Source organism: Staurois parvus, unplaced genomic scaffold (genome assembly GCF_062004578.1).
Source record: "Staurois parvus isolate SC_StPar_1 unplaced genomic scaffold, SC_StPar_1.0 ptg000897l, whole genome shotgun sequence".
NCBI classification, from domain to species: Eukaryota; Metazoa; Chordata; class Amphibia; order Anura; family Ranidae; genus Staurois; species Staurois parvus.
This window is the reverse complement of record NW_028318693.1, coordinates 134,894-155,276: the sequence shown is the minus strand read 5'-3', so window position 1 is coordinate 155,276 and position 20,383 is coordinate 134,894. Positions and strand designations below refer to the sequence as shown.

At 45.2% G+C, this 20,383-nt stretch overlaps 2 protein-coding genes across 3 annotated transcripts in view; one reads left to right on the top strand and one right to left on the bottom strand.

The window, feature by feature from the left end:
• The first annotated feature begins 10,235 nt into the window (after positions 1 to 10,235).
• Positions 10,236 to 13,088, top strand: LOC149442241 (uncharacterized). The gene has a single exon (XM_089656307.1). The coding sequence runs from the start codon at positions 10,264 to 10,266 to the stop codon at positions 12,823 to 12,825; it is 2,562 nt and encodes an 853-aa protein (XP_089512433.1). The 5' UTR covers positions 10,236 to 10,263; the 3' UTR covers positions 12,826 to 13,088.
• Positions 13,089 to 16,778: 3,690 nt separating this feature from the next.
• The window catches only part of APBB1 (amyloid beta precursor protein binding family B member 1), a 55,740-nt gene continuing 52,135 nt past the window's right edge, over positions 16,779 to 20,383 (bottom strand). For both annotated transcript variants that reach the window (XM_089656306.1, XM_089656305.1), the window contains one exon: positions 16,779 to 20,118. In XM_089656306.1, the coding sequence (XP_089512432.1) occupies positions 19,954 to 20,118 (165 nt within the window). In that variant the 3' untranslated portion in view covers positions 16,779 to 19,953. The remainder of the gene's footprint in view (positions 20,119 to 20,383) is intronic.

Here is a 20,383-nt window from a genome sequence, read left to right as displayed (position 1 = left end):
AGGTGCCGTTTCTTCCGATATGAACATGCTTAAATTTTTTTAATCTTTAATCGTACAAAATATTTTCCATCCCTTTTCTCTGGTTTGAACCCTCTCCAAAATTCCTTTACAAGTATAGCAGTAATTAGAATGACGTGTTTTTATCTCCCTTTTTATCCATTTCAAGATTTTTGTTTGCTTTGGCATCTGTAAGCTGCTGCTACTAAGCTTCCTGTAAGTCATTATTCCCAAGTCCTTCAACACCTCAGTTTTGTCCAACTGTATCCAGTTCAGCCAAAAGACAAAAATACATAAATTAAAAATCTGCATCTTCAGAAATCTAACCCGAATCTGATCCAGAGAATGGCAAAAAATTACTTATTATTATACAGTATTTATAAAGCGTCAATAGTTTGCTCAGCACTGTACATTACAAAGGGGGACAGAACAGCAATACAATGCAAAACATGAGGGGATCGAGGGCCCGGCTCTTTCGAGTTTACAATCTAGGAGGGAGGGGATGGTGGCACAGGAGGAGTGTAAGGGACCGCCCGGCGACACCACTAGCACTCCACTGAATAGGCGTCCCCAGCGCACGGAATCTAAGTCCCGGGGTGCTTGTTCACCAGGGCCCCTGATGGTGGGGATGGACTTGGAGCCCACCAAGACCAGGTCGTGGCTACTGGGTATACCCGTCAGTGGTAGTGGTATGCGCCGAGGGCTCCCACGGGAGAGAGCCTGGTATGAGGTCTGAAGACCCCACTGGAAAAGATGGATGGATGGCTGAGCAAGTGCGAAGTCAGACATGCCGAGTCGGTAACAGAGAGGACGGTACGGTACAAGGCAGCGGGCAGAGAATAGTCGGGTCACACGCCAGGTCAGCAACAGCAGGTCAGATCCAATGGTGGGCATTCAGGAGAGAGGTCAGGCAAAGCAAGGGTCTGGGCAGGAGAAATCAGCAGGTCAGGTACAATCCGGGTCAGTCACTTACAATACACAGGTTCGCAGGATACAGGGAAGACCAGAAGGCACTGAATGACAGCTCAGGGCCATTTAAATATCCCGCCCTGCGCTGTCATTGGTGCCACGCGTACGCCTGCGGTCCCTACTGCACATGCGCGAACTCACTCGCCGCGGTCGGCCAGGTCCCAGTGCCTGTATTCCAACACAGGGCGGTGCACTGCGCCTGCGCCGAGCCCATCGCGGCGGCGATCCCCGACAAGGAGATAGCTGTGGGGGATGGAGTATTAGGAACAGTGGAGGAGGTCGGCAAGTTAGCAGGGGGTGGGGTAGGCTTCCCTGAAGAGATGGGTTTTCAGGGTGCGCCTAAAGGAAAGGAGAGTAGGTGATAATCTGATGGGTTGGGGCTGGGAGTTCCAGAGGATGGGTGACACCCTGGAGAAGTCCTGGAGGCGGGCTTGGGAGGAGACCATGCTGTAAAGCATGATCTAATTTGCTTACTAATCCCCTGGGACAATTGGATGCTCTCTGGGTCACAAATCTGCAGCAGAGTTTCTCAACTGCTGCTCCATGGAATCCTATGGTTCTTCAAGAGATCTGTAGGGGTCCACCACTGGCTACCACTGAGGCAGACACATATCTGCCCAACAGAGGATTTTGTAGGCAGGCTACAGTGCTGAGCACCGCTGGGCACATTGATATCCGTGTAACGGTACTCTTTCCTCATCATGGACTCTTATTACAATGTATGATGCATGCATGTTTTTTGCTTGCATGTTCAAGACTTTACGTTTTATCATCATTAAACCTCATTTAGCAAATCATTACCCCATCAAGCAGTGTATTGAATTAATCTTGTAAGTCAGAGATGTCTTGTAGGCATCTTGTTGCACTACATAGGAGTCATCTGTACACACAGAATGGCACTTTATCATTTATGAATAGGTTACAAAGTAATGACCCCATCACTGAACACTAACAGAGATACTTTCCCATCATGCTTCTTCCGGGTATCCTAAAAATCTCCAATCTCTATAAACCCCCAGGTATAGGTGAGACACTGGGATTAATTTACTAAAGACAAATATGGGAAATTATCTTCCAAAGTCAATTGCCTTAGTTTAGTAAGTGTGATGAAAATTCACTTTGGAAAGAATACCCAATCACCAGTCTTACTGTATGGGGCCCAGCCCAGTAGGGCGGCCCAGGCAGCTGGTTGAATCAGATGTGGGCAGAGAGGGTGGCTTCTTCTCCTCTTCTTCCCGCTAGCTTTCAGTTGCAGCAGAGAGCCAAACAGGGGGTCGGTTCCAGTAATTTCCCCCACTGCACCCATCACCCTCCCTGTGCACCATACGTTTCCCCCTACTGCCCAGGCCCCCCTGTGTGCCCCCAACCCACAGTGCTTCCGGCTCCCCGCCTCTCCTTTCCACCAGCATCTGCAAGCACACAATAGGATGGATAGTGGGGAAAAGGTCTGCTAATTATGTTACATTTGCCAGCCCCTTCCTTTCCTGAATGAACACAATGAGTGATCAGTAACAATTACTCACTGTGTTCATTCATAAATTAAGCCCTTTTTTTTTTTTTTTTTTTGCGGCAGGTTTTCTGTATGGGGCCCCATGGTTTCTAACAGCAACCCTGCCAATCACATGCAAAGGAAAATTTAACAAAAAACAGTATTTTTGCTTGCAAGTGATTAGCTGATAGATGTCAACAGAGCTTCACCTCATTCACTAAGCTAAGGGAAAATTCCCTAGCAAAGGGAACAGCCAATTTGCCTTTAGCAATATCAATCACCTGTGTATCTCAAGATTTTGTGGCTCAAGTACTAGTAAAAAAATGTAAAAATGATTAATATTCTACCTGTTTGTAGTCTTCAGTCTGGGGAAAATCCTGCAAAAGATACTGTAAGTGCCTAGCATTTTCCCTGTGTCTCACATACCTCCCTTATTACACTAAAGGTAATAAACCCGCATGTCTCAGCAATTCCATGCTTTAGTAAACAAAACTTGATGCAAGATACACTATGGGTCATACATATAAAGCAGTGAATCTGACATTCATCATGCATTCACTGCAGGTGATTCTTCCAGTTGTGTGTGTTTTAAATTACAGTGATTGATTCACTACCAGTGAATGTTTGGTAACATTGTATTTAGATGTTTAGAAAGCACATTCACTGCTTTATAAATATGCTCCTATATGGTTAAATGTTGGACGACACCTGATCACACCACCTATATGAGATTTCTGGACATCCATTCCAAAACCATGGCCAATAATATTTAACATCCTTGATTCTTTTTGGAAATCTTTCCACAAGATTTTGGGAATTTGTGTCCATTCAGCCAAAAGAACATTTTTGAGGTCAACTGATGTTGGATTAGAGACCTGTCTCACAGCAGGGTTGAGGTCAGAGCTCTGTATAGTTCACTTGAGTTCCTCTACACCAAACTGGTCAAACCAATTCTTTATGGAGCTGGCTTTGTACACGGGGCACAGTCATGCTGGAACACAGAAAAGGGCCTTCACCAAACTTTTACCACAAGCTGGAAGTCTAAAATGACCCTAGCCTAAACAGTATACGATGGAAATGACTGCACACAATAATTTGGAAGGGGGTCCACATTTTTTTTTGGTCATACAATATAAGGCCACTGAGTAAAGGACTACTAGTTGTACCACCCATTGGTAGAGGATTTGTCTATTCCAAAAAAAAAAGGTTCAAGAGGGTAACATTTTCAATATGAAGCTAAAATCAAGAAACCAGGGATATGACCTCAAACTAGCAGGTAGAAAGTTCAAAACTAACCTTAGAAAATAAGTAGTGGAAGTTAGGAAAATACTTCCAACATGCTTGGGACAAATGTAGATCTATACTCAGACAAAGAAGTTAAAAAAAGAAATAAAAAAATTGGGTAAACTGGATGGACCACTTAGTCTTTTTTCTGCGGCTTCTATTCTATTTTTATATAAATCGTCAAAACAGGGAAACCATATCTCCAGCTGCCCCAGACACAAGGAAATTTAAACCCATCTTAAACATACAGTATTTAATCAAACACCCCATTGGCTGATAGGCTGAGAATGTTCAAAAAAAAATCATCCAACTACTGTTGCTAGACAAAGGTCTTAGCCCCTCAAGACCGTCCATTGGAAACACAAATGGAATAAAATGAAGGAAATCGTTTTTTGGGGGAAATTTCAAGTCTTCCTATGGAGCAGAAGTGAAACAGTTAACGGTTCAAGGACGTTCCATTGTTAGATAAGTATGTTCAATCTTCATACCTTACACCTGCTCTATACCACTTATCTTTCAAGTTGGATCTGAGCTAATGTGAAGGTTAAAAAGGGATATCTGACATGCGCAGAATATCACTTACGGTTTATTGCATATTAATCACTATTATAATATGAACCACGCCTTTTATAGTGATGTAATAATATTAGATACAAGGACTTTTACTAAAGGAACTTCTCCCTACTTCCTCAGTCTTGTTTAGGACTCAGGAGGTGTGGTGTAGGAGCTCAGTGAGACCAGATCATCACAAGACTAAGTGCTGACTAGCGGTGGGGCTCCCCAATCCAGAACTTCTCTAACTTGGAGTTAAGTAAGCATTAAATATTTCATCTAACTTGTGTCTTCTCCTTTCTTCTCTAGCTTAAAACCCAGCTACCAATAGATCCTTCTTTATCTTTTCTTGAATGCTGGAGGAACTTTTCACTGTCTGACATTTGAATGGATTTCCCTGCAGATACAATGGATAAGAAGATGAGGTGTTTGCTGGGCATCCTGTGTTTGACTTTTTGTCTTGCCCTCAGCCAAGCAAAGAGTGAGTAACAAACCTTCATCTACAATCTCAAGACTTCATGTGTATCTAAAACTAAAACCAAACATGTAATACATTGCAGCTTACTAGTCCTTGTTGTGATGGCTGCATTAATTTTCTTCTTTTAAGTTTCTGTTGTCTTATTTTCACCTGGTAATTCTGCAAATAAGTTCCTGCCCCTGGCTGGCTACGTCACTCCTCCACTCTTTCTATGGAGGGAGCCAGAAGTAGAGCAGGAGTTGAGAATGGATAGAGGAGATAAGAGGTATAGCAGGAACTGATCATGCACAGGGGGGAAGAGGAGGCAGAACATGAACTGATCATGGACAGGGGAGAGAGGAGGCAGAGCAGGGAATGATCATGGACAGAGGAGAAAAGAGGTATAGCAGAAACTGATCATGAACAGGAGAGAGAGAGGAGGCAGAGCAGGAACTGATCGTGGACATGGGAGAGAGGCAGAGCAGGAACTGATCATGGACAGAGGAGAAAGGAGGTCTAGCATTAACTGATCTTGGACAAGGGAGAGAGGAGGCAGAGCAGGGACTGATCGTGGACAGAGGAGAAAGGAGGCAGAGCAGGAACTTATCATGGACAGGGGAGAGACGAGGCAGAGCAGGAACTGATCATGAACAGGGGAGAGAGGAGGCAGAGCAGGAACTGATCATGGACAAGGGAGAGAGAGGAGGCAGAGCAGGATCTGATCATGGATAGATGAGAGAGGAGGCAGAGCAGGATCTGATCAGGGATAGATGAGAGAGGAGGCAGAGCAGGAACTGATCATGGACAGAGGAGGCAAAGCAGGAACTGATCATGGACAGGGGGGAAAGGAGGTAGAGCAGGAACTGATCTTAGACAGGAGGGAAGAGGAGGCAGAGCAAGAACTGATTATGGACAGACAAGAGAGGTGGCAGAGCAGGAACTGATCATGGACAGAGGAGAAAGGAAGTACAGCAGGAACTGATCATGAACAGGGGAGAAAGCAGGCAGAGCAGGAACTGATCATGGACAGGGGAGAGAGGAGGCAGAGCAGAAGCTGCTCATGGACAGGGAAAAGAGGAGGCAGAGCAGGAACTGATCATAGACAGGGAGAGAGGAGGCAGAGCAGGACCTGACCATGGACAGAGACGAGCAGAAGTAGAACAGAAACTGTTAATGGACAGAGGAGAGAGGAGGAAGAGCAAGAACTGATCATGAATAGGGAAGAGAGAAGGCAGAGCTGATCATGGACAGGGGGGAGAGGAGGCAGAGCAGGAATTTATCATGGACAGGAGAGAGAGGAGGAAGAGCAGGAACTGATCATGAACAGGGGAGAGAGGAGGCAGAGCAGGAACTGATCATGGACAGATGAGAGAGGAGGCAGAGCAGGAACTGATCATGGACAGAGGAGAAAGGAGGTATAGCAGGAGCTGATCATGGACAGGGGAGAAAGCAGGCAGAGCAGGAACCGATCATGGACAGGAGAGAGGAGACAGAGCAGGAACTGATTGTGGACAGGGGAGAGAGGAGGCAGAGCAGAAGCTGTTCATGGACAGTGGAGAGAGGAGGCAGAGCAGAAGCTGCTCATGGACAGGGAAAAGAGGAGGCAGAGCAGGACCTGACCATGGACATAGACGAGCACAAGTAGAGCAGAAACTGTTCATGGACAGAGGAGAGAGAAGGTATAGCAGGAACTGATCATGGACAGGGGAGAAAGCAGGCAGAACAGAAACTGACCATGGACAGAGGAAAGAGGAGGCAGAGCAGGACCTGACCATGGACAGAGACGAGCACAAGTAGAGCAGAAACTGTTCATGGACAGAGGAGAGAGGAGGAAGAGCAAGAACTTGTCATGAACAGGGAAGAGAGAAGGCAGAGCTGATCATGCACAGGGGGGAGAGGAGGCAAAGCAGGAACTGATCAAGGAGAGGAGAGAGAGGAGGCAGAGCAGGAACTTATCATGGACAGGGGGAGCGAGGAGGTAGAGCAAGAACTGATCATGGACAGGGGAGAAAGCAGGCAGAGCAGAAACTGATCATGGACAGAGAAGGTATAGCAGGAACTGATCATGGACAGGGGGGAGGGGAGGAGGCAGAGCAGGAACTTATCATGGACAGGGGAGAGAGGAGGCAGAGCAGGAACTGATCATGGACAGAGATGAGGAGAAGTAGAGCAGAAACTGTTCATGGACAGAGGAGAGAGGAGGAAGAGCAAGAATTGATCATGAACAGGGAAGAGAGAAGGCAGAGTTGATCATGCACAGGGGGGAGAGGAGGCAAAGCAGGAACTGATCATGGAGAGGAGAGAGAGGAGGCAGAGCAGGAACTGACCATAGACAGGGGAGAGAGGAGGTAGAGCAAGAACTGATCATGGATAGAGGCGAGAGAAGGTATATCAGGAACTGATCATAGATAGGGGAGAGAGGAGGTAGAGCAGGAATTGATCATGGATAGGAGAGAGAGGAGGCATAGCAGGAACTGATCATGGACAGGGGAGAAAGCAGGCAGAGCAGAAACTGATCATGGACAGAGGAGAGAGAAGGTATAGCAGGAACTGATCATGGATAGGGGGGAGAGGGGAGGAGGCAGAGCAGGAACTTATCATGGACAGGGGAGAGAGGAGGTAGAGCAGGAACTGATCAATCATGGACAGGGGAAAGAGGAGGTAGAGCAGGAACTGATCAATCATGGACAGGGCAGAGAGGAAGTAGAGCAGGAACTGGTCATGGCCAGGGGAGAGAGGAGGTAGAGCAGAAACAGATCATGGAGAGAGGAAACAGAGCAGGAACTGATCAAGGAGAGAGGAGGCAGAGCAGGAACTGATCATGAACAGTGGAGAGAAGAGGTAGAGCAGGAACTGATCATGGACAGAAGAGAGTGGCAGTAGAGCAGGAACTGATTATGGACAGAGGAGAGAGGAGGTAGAGCAGAAACTGATTATAGACAGAGGAAAGAGGAGGCACTCTAGAAGCTGATCACAGACAGGGATAAATAAGGCATTGTGGGAGCTGATCACAGGCAGGGGAGAGAGGAGGCATGTGTGGTAGCCGATTACAGTCCGTGATAAAGGAGACAGTGCAGGAGCTTATCATGGACAATGGAGAGAGGAAGCAGTGTTGGAGCTGTTAAAGTATAGGGCAGAGGGATGACAATGTGAGGGTTGATCACAGATAAGCGAGAGAAGGCAGTGCTAGAGCTTATCACAGACAAGGAAGAGAGATTCAGAAGTGCTGCTTGCATTACCTTTAATGCCATGTGCAGGAGAACTATATGGGAATGTGTTCCCTAGTAGGTATTGCCAAAATATTTTATGTGAGTTTTGGGTATGTTGTAGAATGGGTTGACACCCTTGATAGTTTATATTTTGGGGGTTTCCTATTGGGGAGATATACTTTAACTTCCTTTCCCAGAGACTGAAAAGGAAAGTCAGTGGAAATCACTACAAAGAAAGACATTTGTCATCGAAACAGGTGTGCCCATTGGAAGATTTATCAGGACGACAAATAGAGGGGAAAATCTACCTAATGGGGGCAACCCTATTGCCACTCTAGCTTCTTCCTGCCTACCCACCATCTTCAGGGAGCCTCTAAAAGACCATGTCACTGTAAAATAAAGCCTCTACCACCTGCAGGGGTGATACCCTTTTGCCTGTCGCTCTACATTTATGGCAGCCCTACCTCATTTTCCTACTCACCACCATCACTGCACAAGTGTCCTAATCAGTGCACAAGTGTCCCTCTGCTCAATGTTCACCTACAGAGACCTTCAGTGGGTGGCATCAGGCCACATGTTTGACATACCTTGTCTAGATGATCATGGACAGGGGACAGAGGTCTGTAATCAAATGATTATGATTATTGAGTCATAGACCATAGCAAGAACAGGTAGTGTGCGGCCAACTATTGTTGTCTGATGGAGTGGAAGATGATTGTGGCTGGGAGGGAGGTTGAGCAGGATTAAGGTAAAGGATTGAGAAATGGATTGTTGATGAGACATGGAGGGGAAAGTAGTAGCTGTCTTTTGTTTTCTACTGGGAGGAAAACCGGTTCACCTGTCCATGGACTACTCAGTAAGGAGAAGGGAGGATGACGTGGCAAATGTTCGAAATGTAGCACTACCCCCTTCAGGGTTATTGTTGATTTGGGTCCCCCTATAGACCTGCACAACCAGGCAATCTGCATTCTCCACGCAAGCTTGCATCCAGAGTCAGAAATCAGTCCTTGAGCTTTTGTTTTGGTGTTTTATCTAGATTTTGAACTGGGATAAAGTAAAGGGGGGTACAGGATGCCCAAGGGAACCGACAACTGAGGACAACTTCCTGGAACTATTCACAAGCTTCTCTTTTGCAACACAGTCTCTGTTGGAGAACTAGACAGCATCTCCTTGATGTACCACCCCAAACCCTAGATGAAAGTCTCCTCTTCACTCAGCAATCTGGTGGTTTTCCTGAGCAGGGGATAAAGCTCCTGTTCCTTCAAATGGGTGAAGAGTCACTAGCAGAGGGCTAATCTGGTTTCCCACCATAGTGCTCCTTCCCCTATCTACCCAGAGGGTGCAGATGTACTCAGATCCTCTCCTGTACCACTTGCAGGTTGGCTGCTGCTACCAGGCCTATCAGCTGGGCTGCTCTATCCCTACCATACAGGTGGTCTGCTCTCAGGGGGTCAGTAAGTTCCAAGCTTTCCTCCTTTCCAGCTCCAGGCTCGCAGGCAGCCTTCTTACTCACAACCTCACATCTTCCTTCAACTCTGCACACTCCTCACACCTGCTACTGAGCAGGGTCCAACACTGTTAAGGGAGTCCTAGCCCCTTGCCAAGCCTTCTTTTGGGGATTAGCTGAGGTCCCCCAAGAGTGCAGCCAGCCACTTCTCAGACCAACCCACTACCTCGAAGGCCTTCCTCCAAAAGCCTCACCGCAGGGAGCAAATCCAGAGGGGCTGGCCTGCAAAGCCTCTCAGCCCTGACCACAATTTGACCCCTCTGGCTATTACACCTGAGGTGCTATTCAGCTTCTGTCTAACCATTAGGATCTAGCCCCCCCCCCCCAGCTAAACTAGAAGGGTGCTACAGCAACAACTTAAAAAAATGTGTGCTTTCAACATTTTATTTGGGAGGGAATGGACTTTCCCTAATGAAAACCATGCACACTGTTAGAAATCCATTCTTTCGAGAAAAATCTTCTATTCTGGTCCTTCAATTTGACCCAACTAACAATTAGAAAACCAAACAAACATTGGTAAAATGAATTTTTTTAACAAAATTCTGCTAGTGTATGGCCAGCTTAAGACTAGCTATAAGTTGTCACACTGTTCCACACAAGGAGGTGGAAAATGAAGTATCTACTGGCAGGATACACGGCTATCTTAACTATGTTATAAGGTGGGGATGGGAATAGAAAAACAAAAATTGCTGTGTTAATGCTGCCAAAAGAATGCATCATGATAGCAAATTACTGACATTTGTTTTGGTGTTTTATTTTAGATACAGCAAACAATATCCCAACTGCAACCTCAACAAGAATGATTACTCCAATAGCAACTTCAGCTTCAACAACCACTCCAACACCAGCTTCCCCAATTACAACCACCATTCCCACCACTCCCACAATGCCTTGTTGCCAAACTCCTACAACAACACCTATTCCCCCAACTACAACAACCACTCCCCTACCTATAGGTACACCAATCACCCCAACTACTACTACCACCACCACTCCAACAACCTCCCCCACTTCTACAACAACACCTACTCCCCCAACTACAACAACCACTCCCACAACAGTAACTTGTTGCCAAACTACAACAACCCCTATTCCCACAACTACAATAACCACTCCAACAACACCTACTCCCCCAACCACAACCACCACTCCCCTACCTATAGGTACACCAATTACTACTACCACTCCAACAACTACAACAACCACCCCCACTTCTACGACAACACCTACTCCCCCAACTACAACAATCACTCCCACAACAGTAACTTGTTGCCAAACTACAACAACTCCTATTCCCACAACTACAACAACCACTCCCCTACCTATAGGTACTCCAATTACCCCAACTACTACTACCACTCCAAAAACTACAACAACCACCCCCACTTCTACGACAACACCTACTCCCCCAACTACAACAACCACTCCCACAACAGTAACTTGTTGCCAAACTACAACAACCCCTATTCCCACAACTACAATAACTACTCCAACTACTACAACACCTACTCCCCCAACCACAACAACCACTCCCCTACCTATAGGTACACCAATTACCCCAACTAATACTACCACTCCAAGAACTACAACAACCACCCCCACTTCTACAACAACACCTACTCCCCCAACTACAACAACCACCCCCACTTCTACAACAACACCTACTCCCCCAACTACAACAACCACTCCCACAACAGTAACTTGTTGCCAAACTATAACAACCCCAATTCCCACAACTACAATAACCACTCCAACTACACCACCACCTACTCCCCCAGCTACAACAACCACTCCCCTACCTATAAGTACACCAATTACCCCAACTAATACTACCACTCCAACAACTGCAACAACCACCCCCACTTCTACAACAACACCTACTCCCCCAACTGCAACAAGCACTCCCTCAACAGTAACACCAATTCCCACAACACCTACTCCCCCAACCACAACAACCACTCCCCTACCTATAGGTACACAAATTACCCCAACTAATACTACCACTCCAACAACTACAACAACCACCCCCACTTCTACAACAACACCTACTCCCCCAACTACAACAACCACTCCCACAACAGTAACTTGTTGCCAAACTATAACAACCCCAATTCCCACAACTACAATAACCACTCCAACTACACCACCACCTACTCCCCCAGCTACAACCACCACTCCCCTACCTATAGGTACACTAATTACCCCAACTAATACTACCACTCCAACAACCACCCCCACTTCTACAACAACACCTACTCCCCCAACTGCAACAAGCACTCCCTCAACAGTAACACCAATTCCCACAACACCTACTCCCCCAACTACAATCACCACTTCTCCAACTACAACAACCACTCCCCTACCTATAAGTAAACCAATTACCCCAACTATTACTACCATTCCAACAACCACCCCTACTCCTACAACAACCCCTACTCCCCCAAATACAACCACCACTGCCCCACATACAGGTACGCCAATTCCTCCAACTACAAAATCTACTCCCCCTCCTACAGGTACGCCAATTCCTCCAACTACAAAATCTACTCCCCCTCCTACAGGTACACCAATTCCTCAAACTACAAAATCTACTCCCCCTCCTACAGGTACGCCAATTCCTCCAACTACAAAATCTGCTCCCCCTCCTACAGGTACGCCAATTCCTCCAACTACAAAATCTGCTCCCCCTCCTACAGGTACGCCAATTCCTCCAACTACAAAATCTACTCCCCCTCCTACAGGTACGCCAATTCCTCCAACTACAAAATCTACTCCCCCTCCTACAGGTACTCCAAATCCCCCAACTACGATTGCTCACCCATCTACAGGTACACCATTTCCCCCAACTACAACAACTTTTTCCTCCCCTACAAGTACACTGATTCCCCCAACTACAACAACCATTTCTCCAGATACAGCAACCGCTGCCCCACCTACAGGTACACCAATTCCACCAACTACAACTTATTCACCAACTACAAGCCCAAACACACTACCACCTATAACACCACCTACAACCATAATTAAAACACCCCCCAAAATGACCTTATCAACAGTACCACGTGCTTTGTCCACCTCATCTGCAACTTCCACCTTACCATGGGACAATCTATATCCACCCGCTCTTGAACTTCTCCAAATTCTTGAAATTTTGAAAGTCTTATCTGAAAGCTTGTCTAACAGTATTCCCGATGGAGAGCATAATTGGATTAATAACAAAATAGACCAACTAATAGACCAGATATTTCAGCGAACCACTAGGATGGACCACGGTGACATTTCTGCTGCCCTTTATTACTTGTCTAGTGAGTTAGTAGTAGCTGTAAGTAATTTCCTAACAACTCAGAGTTTTAGTCATTAATATTTTCTTTGTTCTTTATATCATTATTTTTGTGAAATCGCTGAAGTGATCCATGTGCTTGTACTAGACAGATGAAGACATGGGATCCTCCATGAAATCCCTGTGGATCCAAATATTGTTCACTTGGCTCTATCTGGAAAGCAATATTAGCAATCACTATAGTAAATAGTAACATTTAATAACTATAGAATAACATATTTAAAGTGTATATAAACCCTAACAATGAACTTCTCTTATTTCCATTAAATACACAATTCAAAGCACTTTGTTATATTTGTTTGATAAGTGCAAAATATACCTGTTGATCCTGCCAAACTTCTTGTACTGTCCGAAGAAATCTGCAGTGTTATCAGCCATCACTTGTTCTCTTTGAAAACTACAGAACATCCACTCCCATATTATGCAGATAGTGGAGGAAGGGGGGTTCTGTAGTCTTCACAAACATCCTATCCTATGGTGACAATGATGCTCCTCCAAAGATACAGCATGAGAGAAGGTCGTCACCCTAGGACCAGAAGTGTCCTCAGAACAGAAAGCAATAAGAGTTAAAAAAAAAAAAAAAACCCAAAAACCTAATCTAGCCACCACATCTAAGGATTGGCACACTGTATAAAGCAGTGCAAAGAACAGTGATGAACAAAATATGATGGCCTTACACATGCATCATTTGTAAAGGGGATAACATACATCCTATGCATTATATTGCACTAAGAAGAGAAAGTCTCTTAGAGAGGAAATCTTTCATTAAAAAAAAAATAATACAGCATAAAAATGCTTGCTACACAGGCTGTTTTGCATAATTTATTGCTAATAATTACCCTAAATTTTAATCTCAGGTTGCTGTCGTTTTCTAAAACTTAAAAAATTCAATGCGATATGGTGACGTGGAGGTGTTCTGTGCACAGATGGTGTACAGAATGCTCCCAGAATGTAATTTCCTCCTTTTGTGATTGGTTTACTACATTTAGGTATCTTCTGCAATAGAAATTTTATTTTTGGTGAGATACTCTCTAAGGCCTTGCACACACAATGAAAATATTTCTTTAGTTTCTGAGCATGTCTTGGTCACTCGATTTTTTTTTCATACAAATACTATACTAATTACACAAAAATGTTTAGTTCGGTTATCTTACGAGAACATTTTTGTGCTTGTCCCTTCAGATATTTTTCCATGAACTGTAGTGATTGGCTCTCGACAGCTGTGTACTAACAATCAGATTACACTGTTCAACAGGTAAAAAGTTTTGGGCATAAAATTAGCTAATCTTACATAATTTTGGGGTGCTGAAAATGAAAATGACCCTAAAAAATGTTGATTGGCTCTAGTTTCCATGATATATTCACCCATCTAATGATGTAAGCCATTCAAAATTATGATGCAACTTCAGCTGCATATTGCGCAATTGATACTGGTGACCAATAGAAAATTGCATGTATACTGAGATGATGCAATATTAGCCTTTAATTGCATCACTTCACTGCATAAAAGCTGCAGTATCTGTAGCTGATTGTAGTTCGACAGCGTCTTTACATTTCGTTTTATGCTTATATAGGCTACTCAGTAATGCCTCGAACTTGTGTGAATAAAGCAGATAATTTCTGCTATATCTGCGGTGAAATAACTTTTATCTCACAAAAAAGGAGGATAACAGGAATGATTAAGAAAGCCTACAACTTGTATTTTGGCTGCAAGATAGGAGACCAGGACAAGAGCTGGGCACCACATATATGCTGCAATTCTTGTGGGACGGCACTGGAGCAATGGTTGAATGGAAAAAAGGCATCTATGCCTTTCGCTGTGCCAATGATTTGGAGAGAGCCAACAGATCATGTTAGTAATTGTTTTTTTTGTATGGTGCCTCCAATTGGAAAAGGGCTAAATAAGAAGAAAAAGTTATCTGTGCACTATCCAAATATTCCATCGGCAATACGTCCAGTTCCTCATGGAGAGGGGCTACCAATTCCTAAAGCACCAGAATCCTTCGTGGTTGAGTCAAGTGAGGAAGAACCTGAAGCGTGTAGTCACGTGCAGTTGTAAGAGATAGCCCTTTCCTCGAATACAAGAGAAAAGCCAAGAGAAGCAAAACCGACACAAACTGAAGACAAAACTAGTGAGAATCCTAAGTATTAAAATGATTCAACTTAGCTTATGGCCATAATTTTTCTTGGTAATCCTATGCAATATATTATGCCATTTAGGCTTTGTTATGTAGTCAATATCACTTGCTTTATATTTGTTGAAAGACATCTATCTATATAATTATTGTGCATTATGTAGTCATTACGCCTATAGTAGAAAACTTTCCATTTACAGAAAAACTAGAGCCAATTGACAAATTTCATTGTTATATTTGAACTCAGAATGTGAAATTCATTAAGAAATGGATCCTTTTGTTTCCAAAACTGGCAAAAAATAAAAATTTGTTGAACAGTGTTATCAGACGATCGATCAGAAAGTGTTTTTTTTTGTTAGATTTTCTCATCAAGTGCACTAGGCATAGGGGTTAACTACTTATAAAGGGATACAGAGCATGTAACTTTCCTTATTAAAACAGTGAGAGTGCACCAAAAAAGTTGTAATGAACCAGCCCATTCCCATTGCGGAGTCAAACTACAAAGGACATGGTGGAACAAGCAGCTTTTTCTTCAGAACAGAGAAAGCTAGGACTCTGTTACCTTAAAGGCAGAGAGGAGGCACAGAACCCTCTAGCTGTTCCTGAAAGGTGGAAGAGAGAGAGGAGGAAGAGAACCTTCTGATTGTTCCTGGGAGGTGGAAGGGAGAGAGGAGGCGGAAAATGTCCTGATTGTTCCTGGGAGATGGAAAGTAGAGAGGAAGCAGATAACACTAATTCCTGGGAGGTGGAAGGGGCTGAGGAGGCAGATAACACTGTGATTGTTCCTGGGAGGTGGAAGGGGCTGAGGAGGCAGAGAACGTTCCAGCTGTGCCTAGGAGGTGGAAGAGAGAGAGGAGGCAGAGAATCTTCTGACTGTTCCTGAGAGGTGGAAGGTGGAGAGGAGGCAGAGAACCTTCTGATTGTTCCTGGGAAATGGAAGGGAGAGAGGAGGCAGAGAACACTGTGATTGTTCCTGGGAGGTGGAAAGGATTGAGAAGACAAAGAACGTTCTGATTGCTCCTTGGAGGTGAAAGGGAGAGAGGAGGCAGAGAATGTTCTAGCTGTTCCTGGGAGGTGGAAGAGAGAGGAAGCAGAGAACCTTTTGATTGTTCCTGGGAGATGGAAAGGAGAGAGGAGGCAGAGAACCTTCTGATTGTTCCTGGGAGATGGAAGGGAGAGAGGAGGCAGAGAACATTGTGATTGTTCCTGGAAGGTGGAAGGGATAGAGGAGGCAGAGAACTTTGATTGCTCCTTGGAGGTGGAAGGAAGAGAGGAGGCAGAGAACATTGATTGTTCCTGGAAGGTGGAAGGGATTGAGGAGGCAGAGAATGTTCTAGCTGTTCCTGGGAGGTGGAATAGAGAGAGGAGGCAGAGAACCTTTTGATTGTTCCTGGGAGATGGAAAGGAGAGAGGAGGCAGAGAACCTTCTGATTGTTCCTGGGAGATGGAAGGGAGAGAGGAGGCAGAGAACATTGTGATTGTTCCTGGAAGGGATTGAGGAGGCAGAGAACTTTCCGATTGCTCCTTAGAGGTGGAAAGTAGAGAGGAGCAGCAGCTATTTTCCATTTTGAAGAAGGCAGAGAAGGAACTCCCACAAACTACACAGAGTAAAGCTAGAGGAAGCATTGAGGGATGTATGTATGGACTCTGTACGGTAACACTTCTATTCTGGATGTATGGACTCTGCACGGTAACACTTCTATTCTGGATGTATGGACTCTGCACGGTAACACTTCTATTCTGGATGTATGGACTCTGCACGGTAACACATCTATTCTGGATGTATGGACTCTGCACAGTAACACTTCTCTTGTGGTCACAGATCAGACACACGCCATCTTCTTGTCATGTTACAGTTTTATTGAAGTAAATTCGGTACAATAGTTTCTAGGTGCTGAGGAAATTCAGTGTTTACACCTCTAGTAGTGCACATGTAGACATCTCCCTGCGGGCCCCAGGCGTGTTCTGGGACAATTTCTCATACATACGTACATACAAGACCCCTGACACACGACAGCCGGTGGCTCCTCGCTCACATACAACGCGTGTGCTACTCTAAGGTGAATACAGGTCAACAGGTACTATACAACACTCCTGACATTCAAAGACGTGTTACCAGTTCATATGACACAAGTGGTACAGGAGCGTGTTCAGGTGTCATGGATCACATACAGTGCACACACGCACACACGTGTACTAATAATTCAAGAGAATCTGTTGCTGAATAATGTTGCATAAACTAGTGCACTAAATAGGTAAGCATCTCTAACAAGCCAATGATATGAAGCAGAACCTTCTACTCCACAGTAATGGCCATTCACACTATTCCAGTGACAGGTTCACTTTAAGGGCCAGGGTCCAATGGCTTTCACATACCAAGGAAATGCGCTGCTCAGTCTGCCTCGGGTGCAGGTCACATCTGTCAGCACTCCTCATGTGTTGTAAACAAAGAAGACAGTTGCACTCAGATCACATCGGTATAGACAAAACGTTATTGTTCCAGACATGATTCGAAGTTCTCCAAGAACAGCCTCACTCTACAGCAGGGGTAGGCAATCTGGGCACTATCTTTTGTGGAACAAGTCCCATGAGGCATTGCAAGACTGACAGCCACAGACATAACCCCAAGCTGCTGAGGTATGATGGGATTTGTAGTTCCGCCACAGATGGAGTGCTGAGGCCAACTACCGCATCTAAACTGAGGATGGCCTGGACGGGCTTCTTGTCCAGAGCACAAAAGTGCCGTCTATGCTGATGTCAGATTGAAAGCAACTTTTTTTTTTGTTTCCTCCAATGGCTTGTTGCCGCCGCCGGAGCCACGTGTAAGCCCGGCGGCCATCTTTAATAGGGTCAGTGCTGCTTAACTCTGCATTACCACCGTTTACTATTTTAACCATTTAAACTGGAATAAAGCTTTTTCTTAAATACTACACTATGGGCACCTGGTTTATGGCTCCTTCATGGAGCTATTAAGCTTTTAGATGACCCTCATCGAATTGAATACCCAGAGGAAGGGAACCCTGTATCCAGGCTGAGCACCCATCCATCCTAAAGGGGACCTCTGGACCTAGCAGATTTCCTTAAAATCCCAAGACTTGATGACCAATCCACAGAAGGAAGCTCACCATATACCTGACACATTCCGCCTACCTAAGAGATCCTTGGCGGTTACATTTATATGAGCATTACCTATGCGCTTCTGGTGAGTGTGCAATTTTACTGTTGAGTCCAGTCACAAGCCTGTTTGAAATCTGCTACAGAGGAGATTGTTTATTCACATATGAACTCTTATGAATTTTATCATTTATTATTAACTTTTTATATTGGATGAACTCTTATTCATTAATTTGATAAATATTTATCAGCGCTGCACTTCCTATTTTTAAACCTATGGCAATGCAAAAGCAGCTGAAGCAGGTCAAATGCAAGTCAATTCCAGTCGCCTGCAATGAATTAGGAACGGTCTCAGGCTGCATTGTCCCACCAAAAGCCCTTCGATGCTGGCCCCAAAGCGGTTTCTACTTGAGATTCCATGTAAGAGGTTCCTCTTACACGATAAACCGGGGACGCACATGACAAATATATTACATATGATCACAACCGGTGATCTGCACACAATCAAGCGAAAGTCCAGAACGATGTTAATCTATATTATACACAGAAAATTCAGACAAATAAATAAGACGGTAAATAAAATCTCGTCGCTCGCCGATGGCTTCTGCCGCCTGCACCACCCGCGAGCGATGGATGCCGGGCGGGCTCACCGCGAGCTGTACAACTTCAGGCACAATATATAAAAAATAAAATCAGTCTTGACGTACACCGGATTTATAGTTAGCAGAGGAAGATATGATTTATAGTCAGACAGTGCTCAGAACACGCCGGAGATGCGGCACCGCAGGGACTGAGATGAGAGGGGTTACAATATACATCTAGTGTTATCAGCACATGGCATAGCAGCTATATGGTCCGGTGTGGTTAGTCTGGAGACATGCCGTGCGCACCGACACTTGTCACGCCCACTGGCGGCAGGCGGGGGGGGGGGGGGGGGGTGGAAGGGTTTGGGGTTAGATCAGAGGGACTCTTAATTCTGGCCATTGTTTTGTTTGTTTTTTTTTCCCCTTAAAGTCACATTACTGATATTTGCAACCGATTCAACCGGAAAAAAAGCAGAAATTCAGGTCCTGCAAACGATCAGATTATGAATTTGATTGAAACGGCCGCTACAAATGATGCAATAAATAACTGCGCGTGAATGAATTTAGAGGGGTCCTTTGACTCAAACAGAGGTTACTGAAAGGAGACCCCCCTATAGATATCGCCAATTCTGTGTGGTCACGTTAAGAGGATGAGGAAGGAAATGCATTGTGAGCATCACTACACTTGTGGTGTCATGTGACCTGAGTACTGCCCACAATATAATGAATTAAAGGACACTCAGAATTCCACAAATGTGAAGAGAGACCAGATTCCCAGAATTGCGGCAGAATGTGCGAATGGTCCAGCAGGAGTCCCTCAGGAAAGTCGGTACCAGGAAGACCGCTTAAAAACTAGTAGCGCAAGAGCGACAATGTCGCTCCAGAGGTAACGCCCGACACCCTAATATCGACAACCAGAGCCCCCAAGATGATATTTATGTCCTCTAAATCCTTTTGGGAATAATTAGCCAACATAAAACATACAGAGAAGAGTTAGACGCCACACATACACACACGCACTAGTTACACAGCACAAATACAGCTGCGCAAAGTGGGAGGAGGGGCTGCCGAGGACACTGTTCACTCCCCCACCGCCGCCCTCCCAACAGCTTCCTGGTGCCTTATTGCTATTGATAAGGCCTCTGAGGGTTCCATGACTCCTGAAGTGTCTTCCTGCCCTTCCAGTGGAAAATAAGACCAGTTATGAATGTGCTGCACCTCGGCCTGCGGAGTTAATAAGGACGTTAACGGGCAGAGAGAGCGCAGGACAAGGGAAGAGGATGGTGAAACTCAAGGATTATAGGTGTGGGGAGTGGTCATGGCGTCTGCCCACCGGGGCGCTTGTTTTTAAACGAGCCAAATAGTGTCTGCACCCCTCGGCGGACAGAGGAGCCCACTCGACGAGCCACGGAGTCAGCAGGAGGTGTAGGAAGGCAGGAGGAGCTCTGGGGCCGCGCGTCCAAGCACTTCTGATAGCGCAGCTGCGGGAGACATGAATGACATCATCGTGTTACAATGGAAGAAACAAAAAACAAGCTTCAAACATAAAATGCTCAGTGCTGCAATCACTGCTATGTGGTTTTCTTCCAATGAAGCCAGGTTAACATACAAACTATTGCTAAAGAATAATCCTTTTACATTTGGCCTTCCCTGGTTCCTCCCTCCCCGCCTCATCAACGCAAAAATAACATTTTAACCTCTTCACGCAGGCCAAACGCAAATGTGTAGCCTCCCAGCATCTGGGCC